We start from the raw sequence: 25,396 nt of genomic DNA, 5'->3' as shown, positions 1-25,396 counted from the left end.
GAGCATTTCATCAATGGGCAGTGAAATTTGTTGTTTATTTGTAACTAAAGCGAATAATATGTTTAAATGCCCACGAGAGCGATGTATGAATGGAGCGGCGTTAAGGCTGCAATGCTACAGAAAAGCTGTCATCACCATCGGTGTTGTTTACCGTGAGCAAAAAATGCCGATGGGAGTAACACCGTGTGAAATTCATATAAAAAGAAAATTGGTTTAATATGGGTTTCGGTCGGAATCAAACAAAATAATTTTGGATTGGGAAACGGGCACGCATTGCGGAGGAGACTACAGCTTTATTTCTTTATTTTAAAAAGAGGAGACTTACAAAAAAAAAACGCCATACAAAAAAATCACCGACGATTACGTTACTTCCTAATGCGAAATTTGAGCGCAGCAAATAAGCTGTTTCACCTTTTCGATAGATTGAGGCAAAGAAATCGAGCAACACATGTATGCACTATCACAGATTTTTTTTTTATTTTTCACACGTATTCCTTTAACAAAGACTCCACTAACAGTTCTTGACAGTCATGAAGGAAGCTTTGTGGTCGGAGAAATAGACTGATATATGTTCGACTTGGTACACCAATGCTTGATTCTCAAAGACGAGATGTATACAAGTGCCTCGCGAGGTTGTCACAGCCGTGGGACGCGTTACGAGCGAGAGGAACGGGATGTTCTCCCGCATAAGTGTTAGGAAATTGCTGTTTGTCTTTATGTCAACATTAAAGTCCCCCACTACTAACATCGGTGTGGATCGATGGACGGTTAATGCGAGTTGCAGGAAGTGCACGACGTCTTCCGTGAGTGCGGTAGGGGCGAAGTAGGCAGCTACTACCAGCAAACCGTTGGGTAACTTTGCGGCGCACAGTTCGGCAACTTCATGTGACGTGCCAAACATTTCGACTGGTATTGCAGAGAGACCTGTGCGCAAGTAGATAGCGACTCCCGCCGCTCTGTTGTGGTCTCTGCGAGCACCACAGCAGTATAGGAAATCTATGATTTCGAGAGGCTCTTCGGGATCCATCCAGGTTTCAGCAAAGCAAAGTACAGAGGAATGGCGCAGAATGTGATCGTGGTGTACGTCCTTGGCATGTGCGGCAAGGGAGCGTACGTTAAGAATGTGGTTGTGAATGATGAATCACGTGCTGCCAGCGAATGACGCGTCCATTGGCTGTCTGCGTGTGTTACTGATGTGTGGTTAACATGTTAAGCTTCGCCTGTAAGAGTGGAAAGCGACAGCGTCTTGCAACGCTGCCAGGGAGTCCACAGAACGCCATCGCCAATTCGGCTGTACGCCTTGCTGGACGGTAAATTTATTTTTTGAGGAAAGGAAATGTATCTCTCTCGCATATCTGGGTGGACACCTGCACCTCGCCGTAAGGGAAAGGGGGAAGATGGGAATGAACGAAGACGCCGTATTAGCTAGACGCGCCTTTGTTCATTCCAAACCATTCAGCTGGCATTACGGAGTGGCTAGCGTGCTCGTATCGCACTCCGGAGACCCTGGTTCGATTCCCCAACTCGACCAATTTCGTTCTCGGTTTTATTGATTTATGCGGTTTAACTAGAAAGGTTAATTAGGCTATTTCATATTTATATTCTTGCATTTCTATCCATCGTGTTCTATCATTAACCTGTCAATTGTTGGAACTGTCTAGGATGTTCGACACAACGTATATGAAACGAGCAACGTCTTACTGAGTGGGGAAGTGCGTGGTGGTGGAGAGAACGCGGCTTCGTACTTATCTGTTTTTTTTCAGCAGCGTCTCCTTCCGCGGACGCTGTTGTCGCTGCGGCGCGCGTCTTTCTTTTCTTTTCTTCTGACACCTCCATTCTCCTCTATATTAATTAGGGTAATTGATTAATTAAGCAATTAACTAAACTCAGTCCAACTTAGTTGCAGCATCACTATACGATCCCTTTGATTGGTTGCATGGTTACTAGCCAAAGTACAATTGGCCCCATTTGAAATTCGCGCACTGTGACGTCACGAGCATTTCGACCAATTGAAAAGCGTTACATTGGGGGCGGAGCTGGTTACGAGGCCGACGCCGACGCCGACGACGACGCGAAACCCAGGAACGGACGCCAAAGAGCTGCGCTCTAAAAAAACGCCTGAACTGGCACGAGTAACTAGAAACCTCATTTTGGGGAAAGGGGAGGCGGCGGGAGGGTGGTGCTTGTATGCGTGTGCGAAAACTGAAGGCGCTACGGAAAGCGTGCGCGCAACGAGCAGACGACACGACGAACCGACTAATTCTGCCCTTTGCTCGTCTTTCAGAACGACGCACCACTAGAATGCCTTTCCCGAAGGTTCCCCAGAAGATGTCAACTTGAAGGCTCAACAGCCAGCGTAGAAGATGATGTTGCGAGGTACGGGCTGTGGACTCGGTGAAGGCTGGGAAATGGGTCTTTATTAGAAGAATTTGACCCAAAAGAAAAGAGGGCCCCAGGCCCTTGGAAGGGGCAGACTGGCTCCCAGAGCAGCTGCTCTCTTCCGCTGCTGGAGGACGACTCTCCTCGTTGACTCCCGTGCGTTCACTGCTGCTCCCTCGAACGCCGTGCCCACGTGACCCAGCATCGCGTTCACGGGAGGAAGCATCCCTCTGCGCTGACGGTCGTGTTCTCGAACGCCGTGTCCCCGTGTTCGCGTCCCTCGGCTTTTGCGTTCGCGTTTTCGAACGCCGAACATGAGACCCGCGTCCGCGACGAGGCCGGCATTCTGCGACGCCGAGTGTGGGTCGGAACGCGACACAGCACAAAAAGTTTCCGGATCTCTAGCCCACATGCCAGCATTGTCTTGCAACGTAACAATGAGGAGGTTGGTCTCTTGAAGGGAAGAGCGAACGGGCTTTGATTTCTGTATTTACTGCTTTTCAGGGCGCGCATGGCTCTGGTATTTGGTAGAGCTAACCTTCAATGCTTCACATATGCTTTGAGCTTGTTTGTCTGAATTGTGCAGACCTCTGGTCAGTGGTGGTTTAATTGTGGGTAACTATACGCTTGAAGTTCTCCCTGTGTCATCCATACAAGACCGCAAACAAGGAAAGGTTTGCCGAAGCTGACTGCGAGGTCAGTAAGCATTTTGCCCTCGGCAATGGTGTTATAATAAACGGCTTTGGTGCTTCCAAACGTGGCATCTAGCTAAGGATGCAAACTGGAGGATAAGGTAAGGAACTATAATGTTACCCCTATACTGCAGCCGCATCAATGCGAGACAGCGCTGAACGATAAGCGGTGCGCATGCGCAGAAATCGATTCGTCCGGCATGCTGCCTCCGAGTAGCGGCTACGTGCTCCGCAGCCGACGCGCGCGGTGCACTCTGGGTTGACGGCTTCGACGCGCCCGGCGTAGAATGGGAACATGTTCCATTTCGACGCCAGCACCGTCAGAGCGCGCCGAAGCCTCCGAACACGTCGGTGGCCCAGCTAGAGCACTGCACGGGCCTCAATCTGAGGCCCAAGCCCGACCCGGGCCCGAGACCTGAAGCCCGAGCCCGGCCCAGGCCCGTGGCTTCAAGCCCGGGCCCGGCACAAGCCCGCTAATTTATCGCTCTAGCGAGCCCGGCCCGGCCTGTGAACGCTGGAGTGAAGCCCAGCCCGGGCCCGGCCCTGCCCGTTTCACAGTAACGCTTGAGGTTTACTGCTCACTCTGAGCAAGTAAACTGCTACTAGACCGATAAGGAACTGGCCGGCAAAGGTTCTGAAACCACAGTTTGGCTCGCAGAAAGTTGCCAGAAGGAAGTGATTAAGAGTAGTGCTCTCCAGGCCCGTCTTTTGGACAGTGACCTCGTGTAGGTGCGCAAAGATAAACTCGGAAGTTCCGAGAGCCAAATAAAAAGGGCTGCATACGCACGTAATAGACTACTTTGCATTCCCCCATGATTTTAATCAGTCATATTTGGCTGCCCGCGAAGTATAAACATTCAAGCTGCCTAGGAAGCAGTGGGATGACATTTTTTTAAGGAACGTGCTCTGACAGGTGCTCTGACAGAAACGAAAAGCTAAAAGGTTTGAGTATTTCACGGTGTGTGTTTGAAGACTATAAGCGTCCTAAACTAATATGTTCTTCTCGAGTGCATTTCAATAGTGTATAGGTATGTTTTGGTATGACGAACGATGAATGGCCAATTAAGACCGGTTGAATATTACTCGTACTGGTGTAGCAGAAGATAACGATCAAACCACGTGATAACTTACACGGCAAATGTCAGGACAACCAGTCTGAAGAAGCGAGGAGGGATAGATGTGGTTATGAAATGAGATTTACAAACTCTCGCGAGCGTTAGTTGGGGAATTTTCTCACATGGAAAAAAAATATAGCTATAAAATAAAAGCTATGTTCCTGGGGCTTAAAGGCCCAAGGGGAGTCAGGCTGTGAGAGACACCGAAGCAGAGGGCTCCGGATCATTTAACCACCTGGGTTTCTTCAACGAGCAATGATAGTACAAAGTACATGGCTGTCATGCTTGCCGACTAAATAGAAATGCGGCCGCCGAGGCTAGGAGCAAACCCTGGTTCTGCAGCTCAGTAATCAAGAGACTTGACCACTAAGCCACCGTGGCGTGGAAATATGGAAATAAATTAGTCAATGAATAAAGCTCAGTTTTTTTCTCAGCGTGTACTATAACCCATAGCTCATTCGTGTCGCTGCTCCAATGCCGCAGTTGTGTACTCCTCTGTGCAATAGTGACTGAATAGTCGGACGCCAGCCGTTTCTGTACGGACCCAAGCCCGGCTCGGTTCCGCAGCTTTAAGCCCGAGCCCGGGCCGGGCCCGCAACTTCAGGCCCGGGCCCGGCCCAGGCCCGGCAACACAGATCATGCCCCGGCCCAGCCCCGCCCGCGGGCCGGACCGGGTGCGGGCTTTCGGGCCGGCCCGAAACCGTGCAGTGCACTAGGCCCAGCGGCGTCGGACTATAGAGGGTCTCGCTTTGGCCAACGTGAAGTGGCAGTGCCGCGCAATTTACATCGCAGTATAACAGAGCCTAATAGGGACAGAAGTAAATGGAGAAATGAAATGTTGTCTCCTTGCCTTTTGCGCTGTTTCCTTCACTTGACTTCAGGCACCAGCACGACTGCCAAAAAGCCGTATTCTATTTCAACGTGTGTAAGAAACCCAATAGAACCAGCAGGATATGCTTCCACTTGATTTTCTGCTGTTCGTGCACGAAGCGGCGGGTGTTCTGCTACTGTACCCGTACCGACTGCCCGTAGCCTCCTGGGTAGTTGTGCAAATAAAAAAATTACGCAACAAAATGAACACTTCATTAATTTCTTCACGTTGTATTTGGGGATGAGCATTTGCCAGAGGCGTTTCAGCGAACGCGAACATTCATGCCAGAGGAAACTCCAAATCTTTTACGTGTTACACACAGCACCTAATTTTCACACCAATCCGCAGTTTCTCAATGTGGTCAGTTCAATCATGAAACTTCCAGCACGGGAGCCTTTTTATCGCATTGCTGTAGGCATGGCTGCAAGTAATTTAGTGCTTCGAGCGCTTAACAGTTTCACAAAGAACTAACAGTTTCGCAAGGAGCAAACAATTCATGCAAAACTCTTTTTTCTAAAATACCAGCAGGATGCTTTAAGAGAGAAAGAGAAAAGGACGGAAAGGCAGGGAGGTTAACCAGGCGATGCCCAGTTGGCTACCCTACACATGGGGAGGGGATTCCATCAAGGTGAAGTAGATTAGTAAGAGTTGCGTAATTACTCACTGATGTCCAGCCAAGCGCAGCCATACGGCTACAAAGAAAAGGTGCACAGCTTTCTAAGCAACTTCGTAGTTAAAAAAAATAAATCCTGAAGGATATATCAGCCATGAAGACCTAAACCAATTCTGTCGTTTTTTTATTCATGCCTTGGTGTAGGGCACTACGAGACGCCGATCATAACACTTGTTTTTCAACGCAAAGCGGGATAGTTTTGCAAGAAAAATTTGAGCTTTCGCTGGAGTTGAAACTCCGGCACGGACGGGCTGCAACCCGCGAATCTCGAACGCACGCACATCGGCGGAGAAGTTTTAACAGTGAAACATTACCATTCGATGTTACAATGACATTGCTACTCAGCGCCTGGAGCGATTCACATCGGCTACCTCATTTTCTAATGTGCTGCGAAATTTAATTTCGGCCATTAGCCACAGAACAAAAATCATTATTCGCTCGTACCCTTCCGAAAAAAAGCCCTCTGGGTTAAAGCTACGTATAGAAGAGGTTGTGAATGCAGCTCGGGAGATAACGACAGCCAAACGGGCGCAGCAGACAATACTTTTCGCGAGAGGCAGTGGATGCCGCTCTGATAGTCGCCCTGACGACAAAAGGAAATAGATAACAGCCCGCACGTAGAGGGCGGAAAAAAGCAGTTTTTCAGGCGGCGGGGCAGCGAGCGAACGTGGAGAGGGATGCCTCCTGCAGCTACCCAATATACCCTGGTCGGCTTCAGCCCGGACCTCGACTGGAGGCCTCTGAGTTTCCTGAAGACCATTCCGACGAACAGGGTGTGCAGTGCCTGCGGACTGGTGCGCAAGAGGACCGCATTGCTGTCCTGCATGCACGTGCTGTGCGACTCGTGCTACGAGCAATGCGCCCAGGAAGAGATGCACGTCTGTCCGCTCGACGGCCACGAGTGGCGCGACGAAGAGGACGTCGACTGGAGGGACTTTCCTCCAGATCAGCTGCTGAGGCGAGAGGTTAGTCACTCAACTTCCGCCTCCCCCCCCTCCTTTTCTTTTAAAGATAAAAACTATACTCCTTTCACCCTTAGCGTGAAGCTCAACTGGGTCTTTGATTTGACCTCTAATGGGAGGCGCGCCGCATGTCGAAAAGCCAAGCTGCGCGCTTGGCAGTAACGTCCACCGCTGCGCAGGCTGCTTGCTCTGCCGCTCATTCTCGCCTGTGGCCGCACGTGATGAGTCACCTGACTCGCTCTTGCGCTTGGCGGTCACGTCCACCGCTGCCCCGACCGCCACTCTGGACGCTTGATCTTGCACTTGTGGCACGTGGTTTGCGCTCGCTGAAGTCTTGAAAAAATAAAGGTGAACCAAAGCTGGACAGTGTATAACCATGCTTAGGAGCTCTCGCTCAGTTTATGCTGGCTGAGGTGAGTTGCGCCGCAGCCACTTTTTGTCTGGAGCTGCCGACAACCTTCATTTGTTCCGGAAAAAGGTCTTCTACAAAAGAAATCGAAATGCTGTTTAACACGCGGAACAAGAAGTGGACGGACGGAACCACTCGCTCGGACTGCTTAACAAAAAGTTGCACTCGGTTGCATTAGAACGCTATATTGCGGTATACCATTGCAGCCCGTTGGTTCGTGTGTTATTTTCTTCGGCCGTGTACTGCGCTTTGAATTGCCTGAGTACCAGCCTTAACTAACGATGCCAACGTCATTAAATAACCGTGCAATGAATAGAAACCAGTTTACGACAGGATGGTTTGCGGGATCATTCAAACGCGTATACCTCGCAATGATTTAAGTATGTCGTAACCTTAATACACCGGAAGCAAGAAAGCGTCTGGAAATCTTCGCCACGAAGAAAGTCGTCGTGGTCTTTAACTCTTTCCTGTCCGCGCCTATTCCCATCGATAGCCCGCTATCGATGGTTTCAAGTTCGTATTTTCGCGCTTTTTGAAGCGTTCCTGCACAACTAGCGCTATCCAGTGTGAAATAAAGGAACTCTTCTTTCAGTTTCGCTTTTGGTTGGACTTTTTCCGCCAAGCGGTGATTTTTGAAGCCCCTCCGGAGTCAGCTGACTGGCGCTCCTTGTTTCCACCATGGCGTCGACGTCGCGCGCTGCTGCTGCGCTGAAACCGCGCGTTTCCACAGAAATTGATGCTCCTGAGAGTTCGTTTTTGGACGAGAACAGCAGCAGTGAGGATTCAGAAGACGACTTCGGCTCTTCAGACTTCAGCACCGACAGCGAAACTGCGTCAGACCGACCCGGAACGTCAACAGCCATGCCTCGGTAAGTTTCGCTTTCTCCCCCGAAATGTTCCGCTTTTGCTGCGCGCTTATCGGAAAAGATCAGTGTTCTGAAGGTCATAACTCTTATCTGCAGGGTGTCAACGTCTTTCGGGCGGGATTACTTGCCGCCGGCAGCGCAGAGAGTCGTGTTTTCGGCTCGAAGACAGCCAAGGGTCGACCTCGGCGTTGCGCGCCGGAGTGTCGCATGCGCTCGGCGGCGCGGTCGTCAACAGCTTCATACTTTTTGACGCGCATCGCCAGCAGCATCCCGAAGCACCAGAATTGTCGAGGACATCAAGATTTGATCAGTTCACGTTCAGACTTTAATTGATCGAGCAACTCCTCGGATTTGATGAGCCACATCCTCAGGACCCCTATGTTCGCCCTCTGTTTCCGCCTCGTGATTCACCTCAGGGGCTGCAGCACAAGCCGCAGAAAATGCAAAGTACCGGAACTGCAAATTGTGCTACGAAGAAAAGAAGGTGGAACAAAAAACAAATGTTTTCTGTGAGACATGTGATGATCGGGGTGGCCACCCGGCTAGAAAGAGTAGCGGGAGTCCGGCACACCATCTACGCCGACGACGTGACGCTATGGGTACCGGGAGGAAGCGACGGACACATCGAGACAACGCTACAAGAAGCGGTCAAAGCTTGTCCTCCCTGCTTGGAGGGAGCCTAACCGACTCTGCAGGCTTTCTAAATAAAAGTTGTTCTCTCTCTCTCTCTCTGTGCGGCCAACCTCTGCTTCACGGCAACAAGGAACTGTTTCGCGCGGTGGCACAATAGTCACTAGGACTACTGTTTCCTTTCCTAGCCCAGCTACTACTGTTCGCAGCAAACTAAAATTTGCTGCAATGTTGCATCAATCCCTGTTGTAAAAAATGTATATTTTGAAATTTTTTATGTGTTATTTTTGTGACGGAACTTTGATGTTTTTGTGTGTTTTTCTTTGTAACTACAGTTTTCTTTCTGATAATTTTTTTTTCATCTCTTACTCAATAAACATGCTTACTGTGACTAATAAAAATGTGAAGAGAGTTTCCTCCTCTACAATTCGGTACTATACACTCCTGTACCAAGCAAGTTTTGTTAAAGAAAAAAAATATTAATGATATGACATGAAAAAAACCATTTTCCCCGCGGACAGGAAAGAGTTAATTAGGGATAGTTATGCACCAAGTTAATCCTTTGTTTTCACTTCCACGCGAAAGAATCCATTTTTTTTTGCCCTGTTTACCAACTTTGCCTACTTTTTATTATTCCTGCAAGCTCTGTTTCTCGTCCAGTGCGTTGGTCTTTTTTTATGGTCTTTGTTGTTTGTGAGGAAAGGATGTTTCGAAGAAAAGAAATCTTGCCACATCATGCAATAAGCGAGCGGTGATAAGCATTCTTAATCTCATCCGCCAACCTACCTTTCTGCCGCCCCCTGCTAGGCTTGATTTCTGTTGGAATCCACTCCGTTATCCTTAAGGACCAGCGGGTATCTTGCCTTTGCATTACATGCCTTGCCTAAGCCCATTCTTTCCTCTTGATTTCGACTTGGATGTCATTGACTCGCGTTTGAGGGTTGATGACTTCCAAATTAATGGTGGTTAATAAGAGAAGTTTACGTTGATGCAGCGGCCGCAGCTTGCAAAGGACAGGGGTTAATTGGAGAGACATGGGAGAGGTCTTTGCCCTGCAGTGGGCGCTGTTAGGCTGATGATGATGATAATCATTCGGAGTCTTGTATGCTTTCACTGTCCGATGACGCCGACAGTAGTAGTGGCGGGGGTTATGGGTGCATGTGTGAAAAGCTGTGAAGATGAGGCTGCCTAAAGCAACAGCTGATAAGACGCTGATGAACTTACTGTTCGACAGTGGCCGATACCGTTAACAATGGCTCTCTGACCTTGCATGCTCCTATGGAAATGTGTGTATGAATGCTGCTGTTATTTCCCGGATATTTTGAATGCTGGATAAGCAGGATACACTAAAGAAGCCGTACTATGGAGCCGCACAGACGACTCAGATGTCTCGAAGCTTTTAAGAAAAGGACACGTATTTGTGCATTGATGAAGGCACTCTTAAATATGGGCCGAGTTCCCTCTTAATACTCTCGCATTCTGTCCGGCTCTCTGGATGTATGAGTAATGAAGACTGTGCGAAAAAATATATTTAGCAGTTAAAGGTGATCGTCATGCGTAGTGTTTTATCGTATGTCATGGTATTTTGTATTGTTCCAAAAGAGAAAAAAACCTATTGTTAATAAACATTCTTATCCGCGGAGGTTCCAGAGGCACCGAAGCAGCGCAGCTAATACACCAAATATTATTGGCAAGGGTTGCTCCTACAACGGACCAAAATTAAACCATCCATTTCCAACGTTGGGCCGATTGATTATGTTGCTTGTGTGTAGTGTTATGCGATACCTTAATTGACAGTCACAGCTCGCTAATCTGAACAATTTTAATGCTAGATGAGGTAAAATAGACCGTGGACAACAAGCTCTTTCAGTCAGGTGCGCTAATGACTCAAAGGAAAGACCTCTATTTCTGCTTTTTCGCGACGAGGAGAGGCTTCAGTTTTTTTCATCTTTTTGCGGTCGTGGTCCACCGCAATACGGTACTGTGCGCAGTAGAGTGCGCCTTTTTTGGCAAGAAACCAAAGCGACTCGCTTAGCGTGTCGCCGCTGCAGTCGCAGGCACGGTTTTGGTCATTCAACGCTGGTCTTTGAACAGCAACTGCCACTGCAGCTGAACAATTTCCCCAACAGTGGTATTTCTTTTGGTCCTAAGCGAAGGCAGATGAGCTGAACACAACTAGCCGCGATATTTTGCATAAGATTCAAAACTCGTATCTGACGCCGGGTTTCTCAAATAGTTAACATTCTTTATTGCTTCAAAGTATGAAAATCATTTCTTTTCCTTTTTCATGTATCGTATTCCGTGACCAACACGTAGTGCATTTAGCATGCGTAGCGAATGTCAAAGTTTATTTTTCAGAACACTAGCGTAAAAACCCTTGTTTTTCATGGTTTACTATTTATCATAAACTGACGTCTGGTGACCCAGTACGGTGGCATGTTTATATAGAATTAACTACAATCAGTCAATCCTTCATGCGTTAGAAATTTCGACGTTGCGTTTCTCTGACTGCAGTTTCAAAATGTCCAGCTGCTTTACTATGTTGTCTCCATCTACCACCCATCCAACAATTGCTACCCAGATTAACTCGAGAGCACGATATCCTATGATCCTACCTTGTCTGAACGCGGCCATAATGCGGCATGCGCACAAATAAACATAGGTGCTGTTTAGTGTCGTTCTCTGCTGCTGCTTACTGCAATGTACGTCTGTACGTACGCAGGTGGTCCAAAATGAGGGCGCATGGGGAGAACTAAAATCGTGACAACGGGTACAGGAAGGTATACATATAATACTGTAATTTAGTTCACGTATTACACTAATATGAGTCAGAGTGAGGTTAGTGCAGAAGTGAAAATAGCACAGTGTCTTTGCACTTCATGTGTTGCAGGTATTTTGAAGAACAAACCTGTATAGCATCCCACTGTCCGTCTGCTCAACCTAGTGGTGACGTGAATTCACCGCAGGAATTAACCTAAAAACAAAAATTGAAAAAAAAATCCATCGTTGGGGAGGTAATAGGGATTTCAATAGATATACTCTTGTTCGCCTTGCAGGTCAAGTGCTGGAATGCCGAACGGGGTTGCCAGCACGTGACGCCTGCTTCCACGATCGCCCACCATTTCCAGCGGGAATGTCTGCACCATTCTACTTGCTGTCCAAAGTGTTCGAACAGCGTCCTCTGCAGCGAAGTGTGCGCCCACCTCAGATCGGGAACTTGCGGCTCGTTGAATAACGCCTCGTTGGAATCCCAAAGCAATTGCGACCCCAAGGATGGCAATGCGTCTTTTGCTACTTTCAGCCAAGCATTTCAAAAGCAGGCGGATGAAATGAAGGGCTATCTCGAAAGAATCACTGCTGATAATAGCACGCACGGTGAAAGGTTGAATGAAATTTCTCATGATATCAACGCATTCAAAGAAGCCTTAAGACAAGAAATCCTAGCGTCGAACGAGGAAATTAAAGAATATATGACCACACGCCGCGACACCGTGAACAATATTTCCGCAGGGGTAAACCGATCAGAAAGAGCACTGACAGATCATTTGGGTAATATGACAACGGAAACTGCAGGAAGCATTTCCCAAATCACAGCTGCCCTGGAGCAAGCCAGAACAGAAGGGAGGGAGAATGGTCAGAAGACGTTGGAGCGCATCACCAAAGTGCACACACTCGCTCAGCTGCAAGCAACTCGGTGCGAGTTTTTTGTACAGGGTGTGAAATCCCTTGAAGAGAAAGCGCTGAACGAAGGCACTGCTTGGTATTACAACGAGAGGGTGTACTTGCGTGGTTACTGCATATCACCCGGCCTAGCTTTCAACAAAACAGGCGACTCGGTTACTGCGCATGTTTGCTTACAGCTGCACGAAGGTGACCTGGACGACGTTGTTCTGTGGCCATTCGAACAAAGGATCAAGCTGAGCGTCGTGCACCCGAAGGGAGGCGCCGAACGTAAGGTCGAGGTTAAAACATGGCGTTCTGAGAAGTATTACCAAAAGCCCGAAACTTCAAGCAATGTTGGTGTTTGTCTCCTGAAGCGTTCGTTTCTCCTAGCGGATCTCCTGAATGACGACTTTGTAGAGGACAACAAGCTTCGAGTCAAGTGGGAGCTCCTGCCTTAAGTTTCTCTTCTAAAGGCACAGGAAGAAGGAAGTGGCGCATGTGCACGGCGGGAACAAACTTTTTTTCGTGAGAACTTCTGGAGAATTAAAATTTGAAGAAAACCTCGTGGGCATTGCAATGTTTAATCTTTTTTGTTCAAAATAAATTCGCAGTTTAACTGCAATTTATTAAGGTTTGCTTTCGACGGCATTGCTGTTTTGCCCTACCAAACACTGCTTTTTAGCATCTTACAATTTCTGTTACCACACTCGCAAATTTTGTTTGGAAATGAAAGCTTTCACATCTGCTCATACCCAGCTTCACATCGATGGCTGCATATGTAATATTTCCGGGAATAAAAAAGCCTCCGTGTTCGTAATATTTTCCAAAAGAATACTGCGACACTCATGTCAGAATAACCCCCCCCCCACACACACACACACAATAACCCCGAATTCCCTCAAGAGCTGCAAAACATTCTGAACGAACTTACAAAACACCCTTACGCACTCGTGCTCCTTTTCGGAGATTTTAACTATCCTGACATCGATTGGAATAACCCTTATCAGCATATTTTTAGAGAGCATGAATCACAGGAGCTGGTGGACGTGTGCTTAAATTTTAATCTTACTCAGTTAGTAACCCAGCCTGCACGCATCGCCGAGATGCCGCTAACATTCTTGACGTTATACTATCGAGCCACCCCGAATGCCTCAACTCCATTACTTATCTCCGGGAAATTAGTGATCACAAAGTCATCCACGCGTCCTTTACCTTCACTCCAACACTAAAAGAAACTTCCAGAAGAACAATCACCCTTTATAACAAAGGTAACTATGAGGCTATAAACAGGGCGTTGGAAGCTTACTTCCCAGCTTTTAAGCGCTCTTTCCTGGAACAAACCATCCACGATAATTGGTCGATGTTTATTCATAAAATGAACGAACCTACTAACAAATATATTCCCAAATGCAGCGTCCGCGCAACCAAACAGAAACCATGGTTTACCAAGGCTCTAGGAAGATTGGAAAAGAAAAAGAAACGTTTGTTCCGCAGTACCAAACGGACTGGAAATGACTGCGCATGGGAAAAATATTACACCGCCGTAAAGACATACCTGGCCGCAGTAAAAAATGCTAAACGCTACTTTTATCATACTGACCTACCCAACATACTTAAGGGTAATCCGACTAAATTCTGGCAGCTTTTAAACCCGCCATCGATACGCACTATTACCTTCACTGATGATTCCGGGCGTGTTGTTTCCGATGTCGAGTGTGCTAGCATATCTAATTCTGCTTTCGCATCTGTATTCACTCATGAACAGGAAACCCCCCCCCCCTCCCCCTCATGACAGTAAATGACCGAAGATGTTTAATGCAAGCCGTTACTTTCTCTGAAGCCGGCATATAATGTCTTATAGATAAACTAAAACTGTCATCATATGCCGGCTTTGACGAAATCAACACCAAGGCACTAAAAAACGTTAACCACACGTCTACCAAGTTTTTATGCCTGCTGTTTTCACAATATTTTTCTACAGGTGTCATACCCCATGACTGGAAAGTGGGGAAGGTCGTTCGGGTCCACAAGTCGGGTAAGAACGATTCACCACTTAATTACCGACCCATATCGCTCACCAGCATATCATGTAAACTCATGGAACACGTCATTTACTCTTTAACGATGCATTTTCTGGATTTAAATAATTTTTTTCACTCATCGCAGCACGGATTTCGCAAAGGATACTGTTTTGAAAGTAAGCTGGCACTTTTCGTTGATGACTTGCATGCCAACCTTGATGCTAACCTCCAAACTGACGCAAGTTTTCTCGACTTCGCTAAGGCATTTGATAAGGTACCTCATAACCGCTTTTGTCTGAAACTCTCTCGCCTAAACTTGCATCCCGACATTCTAGCATGGATAAAATAATTCTTAACTCACCGCTTCAAATCAGTCATTGTCAATAACCAAATGTCTAACCTTTTACCAGTCTCCTCAGGCGTGCCCCAAGGATCCGTCTTTGGGCCACTCTTGTTTCTAATTTATACTAACGACCTACCTGAGAATTTAGATTGCCATATTCGGATGTTTGCTGACGATTGTGTTATTTACAGAACAGTAACTAACATCTTCGGCCAACAATCTCTTCTAAATAATTTAACTCACGTGGATTGCTGGTGCAGTGAATGGCTGATGACACTTAACAGAAGTAAATGCAAATATATGTCGTTCCATCGTTGCCGTTACCCTCTTCTGTTTCAATACAGCATATCTAACGTTCCTCTCGATCTTGTCCAATCATACAAATACCTTGGTGTTCATCTTTGTCAGGATCTTACATGGAATACGCATATTTCAAACATCGTATCATCCGCTAACAGAACACTAGGATTCTTAAAGCGTCCCCTACGCTCTGCACCTCAGCATATCAAGCTCCTCACATACAAATCATCAGTCTGATCAAAATTTGAATACGCATCTCCCATCTGGTATCCAAGGCAAGCATATTTCTGTAATTCAATTCAAGCAGTTCAAAACCGATCAACTAGATTCATTCATTCATTCATCGTATTCCTTTGATATCAGCATATCATCCCTCCAATCACAGTCCAGCCTACCTACCCTTGCTCATCGCCGCTACATTGCTGGTTTATGTTTGTTTTGACAAGTTTTTTTACTCTGAGCTACGACAGGAACCCTACATCTGCGCACCACCACCACGCATCTCCCTCCGCACCGGCCATCAGCAGCTAGTGTCACGACCTCGCGCCCGCACCAGTACATTTTCTTCATCATTCTTCCCCCGGACTGCGAACGACTGGAACGGCCTTCCCCAAGAACTTGCTGCTATCACATGCCAATCTTTGTTCCTGGAAAGAATAACGCGTGCACTTGCTGAGTGAAAATCTTATATTTATATAACTCACAAATTATCTGTTACTTATTCTCTTTTTCATTTCTGTGTGCCCCACCCCTTATGTAATACCCTCTAACGAGGGTCTTTAAGGTAATAAAGTGAAGTCAAGTGAAGTAAAATATGTTAACTGAAGGGAAAACTATCCTTGTGCCATGTCTAGTCTAGTGTAGGCAAAATCAAATCATTTTATACAAGTGTGCTTTAGACCTGCGGACAGCCATTACTCTCATCAAGTGAGGGTGGTTGAAATGAGCTGTGCATGCGTAAGGTTTTGCGCGCCGCTGCTTCTGTAGAGCCGCCGTGGTGGCTCAGTGGATATAGCACTCTGCAGCTGACTCGAAAGACGCGGATTTGATCCCGGCCGCAGCGGTTGAATTTGGATGGAGATGAAATTCTAGACGTCCATGTACTATGGGACCTCAGTGTTAAAGAATGGTTTGGTTTGGTTTATGGGGTTTAACGTCCCAAAGCGACTAAGGCTATGAGAGACGCCGTAGTGGAGGGCTCCGGAAATTTCGACCACCTGGGGTTCTTTAACGTGCACTGACATCGCAAAGCACACGGGCCTCTAGAATTTCCCCTCCAAAGAAATTCTAGCCGCCGCGGCCAGGATCGAACCCGCGTCTTTCAGGACAGCAATCGAGCACCGTAACCGCTGAGCCACCGCGGCGGCCGTTAAAGAATCCCAGGTGGCCAAAATTTTCCCCGTCTTTCAGGGAACTACGGCGTCCCTCGTGGCCTGAGTCACTTTGGGACGATAAACCCGGATAAACCAAATCACCTTTTGCAAAGGAGCCGTGGTCAAATTGTGAGAAAATGTCTTAGGAAGATGAGTGCGGACCTCCACGGTGCAATCATAGAGTTTAGTTAATTTCTGCAGGAAACGAGGCTTCTTTCTCTCTGTGACTGTTCTTTAGTACCATTTTAGCCTGTCTTAACCATGGGACAGGAGGCGTGTAAAAATTTGCATTGCCGCAAGTCGAGTTTCATACCCAGTAAAAATGCGTCAGGTACTGGGAAAGCTGATGTAGCACCCTCTCCCTTGAAATCACTTGGAGTTTTGTGAATATTGTCTGGGAATTACTTCGGGAACTATTCGACCGGTGTGACGTTGCAGATGTTTGAAGTTTTCTGGCAAACCTCATCAGTGAAATGCAGGTATTTTCTTGGGCTGTCTCCTCGCACACGTTCATCAAAATGGATCTTCTTTGTGTCGGGCGGTGTGCGCTGTCCCGGTGTTGTGCTTATCACTGCAATGTCGCAGCTTTTCGCATGATCGCGGCCGAGAGCTTCCATTGCTCCGCCTATGTACTGTCAGCAGCGAAAGTTTGCGGGATCTCCAGCGCGTGGCGGAGCGACGCAAAAGTGCATTCCAGCGCCATCGGCCGCCTCCAAGTATGTTGTCGAGACTTGCGGAAATTGCGTCTGAAGCACGCTTAGCGCATGCCTATCCTTTCTTCGCTATCAAGCATGCCTTGACGCTTGCTTCCTCGTGACGCGCTTATCTGACTCACGGAAGCCGCTCAGGCGCTGTGTGACGTTCGCAGCCAGTCCTACTTGAGCTCGCGCGGGCGATGGGAGCACTGTTCACCATCGCAGCAGCCGAAAGAGACGCGCAATGATGGTGACACAGTGGTTCATTGCCAACGGCGAGTGGCAAAAGCGGATCCCGGCGAAGACGCAATGAGACATGCTTTGTTTGGTTTGGTTTATGGGGTTTAACGTCCCAAAGCGACTAAGGCTATGAGAGACGCTGTAGTGGAGGGCTCCGGAAATTTCGACCACCCGGGGTTCTTTAAAGTGCACTGACATCGCACAGCACACAGGCCTCTAGAATTTCGCTTGCATCGAAATTCAACCGCCATGGCCGGGATCAAACCCGCCTCTTTCGGGTCAGCAGCCGAGAAACATAAATAACCACTGAGCCACTGCGGCGGATGTGAGAATGAAATTTTGATTCTGTGTCCCATGCTCAGAGGAGCGGACGCATCTACGAATGCGTCAACGGCATCCATGCAAAGAAGGCGAGCTTTAATATTACCATCAGCATCATTACAATCAGCCTGACAACGCCTACTGCAGGGCAAAAGCCACTTCCATGTCTCTGCAATTAACCCTGTCCTTTTCAGCTGTGTACACCGTATCCCTGCAGATTTCATAATTTTATACACCGAGCAAACTTTCTGCCACCCCGAGCTGCGCTCGCTGCCACTTGGAATCCGTTCGTTGACCGTTAAAAACGAGCGGTTATCTTGCCTTCACATTACAACCTCTGCCCTAGCCCAATTCTTCGGGTCGATTTCGACTAGGATGGCATTAACTGACGTTTGTTCTCAAATCCATATTGCCCGCCTTCGGTCTCTTAATGTTAATTCGTGTCATTTTTCTTTCCACAGCTGGCTGCATTGTCCTCAAATTAAGCCCAACCCTTTTCCTTAGCCTCCACGTTTCTGCCCCATAGGTGAGTCCAGGTAAGATACAGCTGTTGTATACTTTTCACATGAGGGAATTGACAGACTGCCATTCGTGATCTGTGAAAACGTGCCATATGCGCTCCACCCCATTCTTATTCTTCAAGTCGTTCCCCTCTCACGATCTGGATTAGCGGCCACTACCTGACCTAAGTAGACATATTCCTTTGTCATTCGTTAACCAATTGTAAACTGGTATTCCCTTGCGAGACTGTTGATCATCACTTTAGTTTTCTGCCTTTTAAAATTAAGGCCTACCATTCTGCTATGCCTGTTTACCTGATTGATCATGCTTAGGAGCTCACCTGAGTTGGCAAGGGAATGCCACCAGCGGATCGCCATTTACTTAGGATATTCTTCATTAACTCTTATCCTTAATGCAGGCCTTGGGACACCTCCTGAAGACAAGCGGTGAATAACATTGGCGAGATTGGGTTTCCCTGCCTGACACACTGCCTTATTCAAATTTAATTGCTGACTTTATAAAGGACTCTTGTAACTCTGCAGTCGTTATAGATATCTTTCAGTATTTTGACACAAGAGTCTTAAACACCCCGATTGCGCAATGCCTGCGTGATTGCTGTGCCTTCCGCTCAGTAAAATTCTTTCTCGTAATCACCGAAGGCTATATATAGGGGTTGATTACATTTTAAGCATTTCTCTATCTTCTGATTAATAGTGTAAACATGGTCTATTATCGAGTATGCTTTACGAAAACCTGCCTGACAATTTGGTTTATTTAATTAAGTCCAAGGTTGTCTGGATTCTTTTTGCGGTTACCATAGGAAATACCTTGTAGGTAACGGACAGTAAGCTGATAGGTCGAATTTTTCGAGTCCTTGACGTCTCGTTTCTTATGAATTATGATAATGTTAGCGTTCTTCGTAGCTTCTGGTGCTCGCGATGGTAATGCATTGTTGTGTATAGGGTGGCTAGCTTTTCAAACACAATCTCCACTGGTTCCTTCTAGAGATCTGCTGCTGCTGATCCTGACCACCTACTTTCCCTCTTGATATTGCTTCTCAGCCTTTCTTTGCTTACTCTTTTGTTATCGGGGGATGTCCCATTGCTGTGCACTAACGCCCGTCTCACGGACGTTCTGTTACATTGGATACTGAATAGATTTTTGTGGAACACTCCGGCTGCTTTAGCTATCTTATCCATATTTCCAAAGACACTGGCCTCTTTGACTCTTTGCACAGACATCTGGTTTTGCCCTATGTCTAGTTTACTCTTCACAGCTTTTACGCTACCTCCGTTCTCCAAAGCATGCTCGATTTTCTTCATATCAAACTTCCTTATGTCTGCTACCTTGCATTGTTTATTAATTTGGATACATATACCAGTCCAATTCTGTCCGCAGGGTTACACGCTTTCATGCTTCATGGGTCGTGTCTTAATCAGGTTTTTCATCTCCTGAGAAAGCTAATGGGCCAAAATGCACTTAAATGTCTTCACTGCTAATTCGTTTCTACTATATAGGTTTTAGTGCTGTCGATGTTCTTTTTTTTGTCTTTGAGAAAACAAGCGTAGCCGGAGGCGGGTGGAACAAAGAACGGAGGATGAAATTACGAAGTATTGTGGGAATAACATGGCTGAAGATAGCCCAAGACAGGATCAATCGGAAGTGTACGGGAGATACTTTTGTCGTGCTGTGGACGTAATAGTGTGATGATGATAAACCGATATAGATGTAAGGTGAACATGCACGTTTTTGTGGCTGTCAACGAGCAATATACTTGCGAGATTTCGTCATCCTCATCAGCCTAACTGCGCCCACTGCAGGGAATGACCTCTCCCATGTCTCTGTAATTAACCCTATTCTTTGTCCATTGCAGCCGCCGTATCCCCGCAGACTTCTTAATCTCATCCGCCGACCTAACGTTTTCCCGACCCCTGCAATGCTTTTTTTTTTTTTTTTGAAATCTACTCCGTTATAGTTAAGGACCATCGACTATCTTCCCCTCGCTTTACATGCCCTGCCCAAGCGCATTTCTTCCTCTTGATTTCAACTAGGATATCATGAGCCCGCGACTCTTCCCTCAACCACTCACTCGCTTCCGATCTCTTAATGTCACACCTATCATTTTTCATTCCACAGCTCACTGTGTTGTCCTGAACTTAAGCTCAACCCTCTTTGTTAGTCTCCACGTTTCTCCCCGTAGGTGAGTAACGCTTTGTTACAGCTGCTGTGTACTTTTCTCTTGAGTCATATTGGTAAACTGCAATTCATGATCTGAGAGAACCTGCCATAAACGGTCCACCAAATTCTTATTCTTCTGGTTATTTCGCTCTCATGAATATAATCAGGGGTAACTACCTGCGCTAAGTAGACATGTTCTCTTACTGCTTCCAGCATCTCGCTACCAATTGCTAAGTGGTGTTCCCTTGCTAGACGGTTGAACATTGCTTTTTTTTTTCTGCATGGTAATTTTTAGCCCCACTTTTCTGCTCTGCCTGTCTAACTTATTGATCATAATTTGCCGTTCATGGCCCGAGTGACATAGCAAGGCAATGTCATCAGCGAATAGTAGATTACTTAGGTATTCTCCATGAACTCTTGTCCCCAACTGTTCCCTTTTCAGGCCCCTGAATACCTGCTGTAAACAGGCGATGAATAGCATCGGAGAGATCTTGTCTGCCTGCCTGACACCTTTCCTTATTGAAATTCTTTATTGGGTGCCATCGCCCTTTAAACCCATGCGGAGTGTTGCAGTTTTAGAGTTCAGTGCCGAGGACAATGCAATCAAATGGCTTGCATAATACGGAAACAACGTTCTAACTGTGCTGATATATTTCCTTCCGCCAAGAAATATTGCGCAGATTTCAGTGAAGTCATCAGTTTGCATTTTCCACTGTTTTGTACTTATACTGTGTACTTCTTGTGAATTCAGAAACAAGTACTTTGCGAAATGTGGATTGTGAGGATTTGACGTCCCCAAGGAACACAGTGGCTGTGAGGGAGGCCACAGTGAGGGGCTCCGGATTACTTTTGGTTGCTTTTTTTGAGGAAAGGAAATGACGCAGTAACTGTCTCACATACCTGGGTGGACACCCGAACTACGCCGTAAGGCAAGGGAGAAAGGTGGTAGTGAAAGAAGAAAGAAAGAGATGCGGTAGTGGAGGTGTCGGGAATAATTTCGACCACTTGGGGTCCATTAAGTTGCACTGATATCGCACAGCACACGGCTTCAATCGAAGCGCGGCCGCCGCGGCCAGGTTCGAATCCGGGTATTCCGGATTAATTGAGACCACCTATGGCTCTGTAACGTACGTATGACATCGCACAGCACCGGGGCGCCTCTTCTGTTTTGCCTCCACCTAAACACGACCACCGCGCCCGAGCTTGAACCTGGGTTATCCGGCTTAGTAGCCGAGCGGGCAACCACAAGTGGTGTTATCAACCGCTCTGCGCCGCGGCGGATAAAAACGTAGTGAAGTTTATAACTAATCTACTGGAAATTAACTGAATCTAAAAAGTTTCCAATTATATTTATAAGAAATATAAGCGTAATAGGATACGTGATGCTATCATGACATAAAATATTTTCAGTGTTTTAAGGGGAATTGTATTTTATCTCCACTCCACGGGCCAACATTGAATTGAATGACGCCGTTGGAAGTGTGAAATGATGAGAAGCAAGCAATAATATTCAGAGGCAACACTAAGGTGAAGTAAGACTCATACTTGCCTATTTTATTTACATAGGTGGAGAGAACTATGAAGCCTTTGAGAGCCACGAGAAAGTTAAAAAGAAACAGCCTTCAACACGTTCATTGTATGTGCTGGACTTTTCTGCAGAACAAGAAGACAGCGGTGTCAGTAGTTCGAAGACCTGAAGGTTAGAAGCATCCACTTGTAACACTTTAGAATCGGCTGCATGTTTCGCTGCCCCCTGCCTCAGGCGTGTGTTGCAGTGAAGAACGAGCACGGAGCAGAGACGGATTCAACTTCAACATTACTTTTTGGCTAAAACAAAAACTGCTCAATTTTTTCAAGTTAACCTACTTGCCTGTTTGAATCCGCCGTATTTTATATCTTCACTAGGATCACCACAGTGTGCCGTCTGGGGCTAAGTATACGGCTAGAACGATATTGAGAGTAATTTAGAATTTACTTATTTGCATAAATTTTCTTTGTTTTAGTCCTAGCCATTTAAATAACTTTTTTGATGTTCTGGAGAGGTTGGGAGAGTAGATGTAGTTAGTACAGTAACAAAAAAATATATATCAGGAAAAAGTAAATTCCTGGAGAGTTGTACTTTTTCAGACTTTTCTACTGGTATCAAAGTGCGCGGATTTGGTGTGAACTTGTGATCTTTGGAAGGAGAAATGTCGTTCAGTTAGTGGGAAAATGTGAAGCCAAATGCGGAAAACAATTGAAATTACATCGATTCATTTCTTACCTTAACCTTCCCTTACTACGGCGATGACGGCGAGAAAATATTTTTGTCTTCGAAAACAAGCAAATTTACCCAACGTAGGCGACCTCGAGGGGACCGAACCTGTGCTCCAAGACTATTCGGCGATACTGGGTTACTACAAGGGCTGCAGAAAGCGGTATCCGCCACCGCATAGCTCCCTTAGCAGAGAGAACACTGTCGCGTGGAGGAAGCTACAAACAGGCTCGTAACCGAACCTAAACGTACTCAGCAAAATGTATCCCACACAATACAATGACAACTGCCCCTGGTGCCAAGAAACACCCAAGCTGTACCACATAACGTGGGCATGCCAGAAGGTAGACGTGGTACCCGTTGTACCAAATCCGAGTGCGGAGCAATGGGAGGGAATGCTCTGCAGCGATCGCCGAGTCGACCAAGAAGGTCTGAATCGGCGAGCACAACTGGCAGCAGCATCCGGCGGAGCCCTGGACTAAGGGCAACCGACCTTTGGGCAAGAAGATGGACGAAGCCGTCTGAAGACCGCAGAAGACCAGCGAATCTGGAGCTCAGTAAAGTTTTTCACTCACTCACTCACTCACTCACTCACTCACTCACTCACTCACTCACTCACTCACTCACTCACTCACTCACTCACTAACTCACTCACTAACTCACTCACTCACTCACTCACTCACTCACTCACTCACTCACTCACTCACTCACTCACTCACTCACTCACTCACTCACTCACTCACTCACTCACTCACTCACTCACATGCCCCACTGTCGCGATGAACCTTGATTTCTTTAACAGCTATCTCGGGTGGTTTAGTAGACAGTCGGCGACCCGACTTCTTTGTGGAGAGTCGCAGCTATGAAGGAGTCGAAAGAGAGCGCGAGTGACAACGGACGCACTCCAGATGAGCTCCGCTGATTTCGTGTCTTCACCCTAGACAGTGAGATCCTGGTATGATTTCATCGATATCACCGGTTTCCTGAAGAGGAGAGGAATCCAGGGACACCAACCAGAAGTACGTACGACGAATTTTGACCATTTTAGGTCATCTTTTCCCTGCGACCAAGCCAGATGCCTCACTAGGCCTACCGCGCAGCGCCGAAGAACACGGAGCTCCGCGTCGCAGTGGCGTTCGCCACCTGCGTCGCAGCAGCGTTCGCCAGCTGGGCCGCGCCGTGGGCCGTGCCCGCGCGCCGTAGTTCGTCATGAAGGTCACCGTAGAAGGCATCCCAATTTCTCAAGAAGAATTAGCAGCCAGTGATTGGTTGACTAAAGTTAACAAGCTCCGGGAAGCGCGAACAACATCAAGGCCATCCGTGCCCGATTTCTCTGGAGACAAAGCGGGACCGAGCCAAGCGTCCCAAATCACCAATGGGCTGCGTGTGAACAAGATGACAGCTGAACTCACGCCTCGGCAGCGAGGACGCCTACTAGCCAAGAAATCTGTAGCTTCGAACCAGCCTCGCTTACCCAGCAACGCTCTCAAGCTGATTGTGCGCCCACGCGGCGGACTGCTACTCTCCAAGATTACAACCTACCAACTACTGGAAGCGATCTGCACGGCTGCTCACTTCACCAGGGACGCTGTTCGTCACGAAGACCTAATACAAGCTAACCTGATTCAGAATACTTTCGCGTACTGCACCCCAGTCGTCGAAAGAGCTGAACGGGTCATGCAACTCAAAGAGATCACCGTCGACAACAAGGCGTATGAGATATCCGTCTACTGCGCTCCAGATGATAGTTCGAGCCGCGGGGTGATTCGTGGCGTCGATCTCCGACTGGATCGAAATACAATTCAAACAGAGTTACAAGACAACCGTAACCCACCCATTGTGGATTTTCGGCGGCTCGGGAACACCACCGCTGTACTCATCACGTTCGCTGAGCCCCAAGTGCCTACCTGGGTCTACTTCTGCAATAGTCGCCATAGGTGCAACTTATTCAAGAAGAAATACGAGGTGTGCTATCGCTGTGGTGAGCTCGGTCATCGAGCCGACGTTTGCGCAAGCCCAACTACTAAATGTAGAGGTTGCGGACTATCCAATCCTACCAAAGACCACACGTGCAAACCAATCTGCCGCCTGTGTGGCAAGGAACATCTCACGGGCGATAGTCGCTGCAGGGAAATCTTCAGGACTCCTTACGAAGTCAAGCGCAGGAAGTGGGAGAAAATCCAAAAAGCTGAGGCAGATAAACTCAAGTCTCAAGAGACCGCCAAGCGGGTCACGCTCCAGCACATCAGCCGATGGGACCGGCAACGCTCAGATAGCCAGCAACGGCAGCCCCGAGACCGCTCGAGTTCTTTTCCGCCACTCAAGTCTCCCGCTCCACGGAAGGGGTCTCAGGATACCTCCCGGACCAGGCCCGGGCCACCTGCAGTCGTCCAGCAGACACGGGCCTCTTCTCAGCCTCTGCAACAGCCACCTGGGCTACCACCATCACTACCCGATCTACGACAACGTCATGAACCGGTGAGTACGCAGGGAGGGACTCCCACTACTCCGGACACACACAAAGCAATTATGGAACTGACAGCAGTCATCCAACAACTAATACTCAGAGTAGAGGCTCTCGAAAAGCCAACGGCCACAATCACTCCCCCGTATCCGCAGGGATCACCTGAAACAGTACCTATGGATATCGCTGCCCCCAACCGATCCGCACAAAAACGCAAAGCAACGCCCGATACTGACTCCCCCACGGATGGTTGGCAGGCGCGTTTTGTCAAAATCGAGGAAAGCTGCGCCCTCAGTCAAACTCGCATCACTGCTTTAGAAGCACACATTGAACGCTCACTCCACACAATCGGCTCACAAGTCACACGACAATTTGAGATTCTGAGCAAAACTATAGAAGCACAGGGCAAACTTCTCGCTGCTGTGGTACCCGTGGCCCCTGCGCCA

General features: G+C 47.5%; 1 protein-coding gene across 1 annotated transcript; it reads left to right on the top strand.

Moving 5' to 3' along the window:
* The first annotated feature begins 6,126 nt into the window (after positions 1–6,126).
* LOC149329546 (uncharacterized) lies at positions 6,127–12,824 on the top strand. The gene is made up of 2 exons (XM_089562290.1): positions 6,127–6,695; positions 11,654–12,824. The coding sequence occupies exons 1-2, from the start codon at positions 6,408–6,410 to the stop codon at positions 12,716–12,718; spliced, it is 1,353 nt and encodes a 450-aa protein (XP_089418416.1). The 5' UTR covers positions 6,127–6,407; the 3' UTR covers positions 12,719–12,824.
* Positions 12,825–25,396: the final 12,572 nt, after the last annotated feature.

The sequence above is a fragment of the Amblyomma mixtum genome, chromosome 9 (assembly GCF_055824585.1).
Source record: "Amblyomma mixtum isolate Tamu chromosome 9, ASM5582458v1, whole genome shotgun sequence".
NCBI classification, from domain to species: Eukaryota; Metazoa; Arthropoda; class Arachnida; order Ixodida; family Ixodidae; genus Amblyomma; species Amblyomma mixtum.
This window is presented reverse-complemented; position numbering and strand designations above follow the sequence as displayed.

What these genes read in the sequence shown, in the direction of transcription:
- LOC149329546 (XM_089562290.1), top strand. Translation starts at nt 6,408, where the DNA reads ATGCCTCCTGCAGCTACCCAATATACCCTGGTCGGCTTCAGCCCGGAC. An exon ending in ATCAGCTGCTGAGGCGAGAG is followed by an intron (nt 6,696 to 11,653) that starts GTTAGTCACTCA and finishes TTCGCCTTGCAG; the next exon opens with GTCAAGTGCTGGAATGCCGA.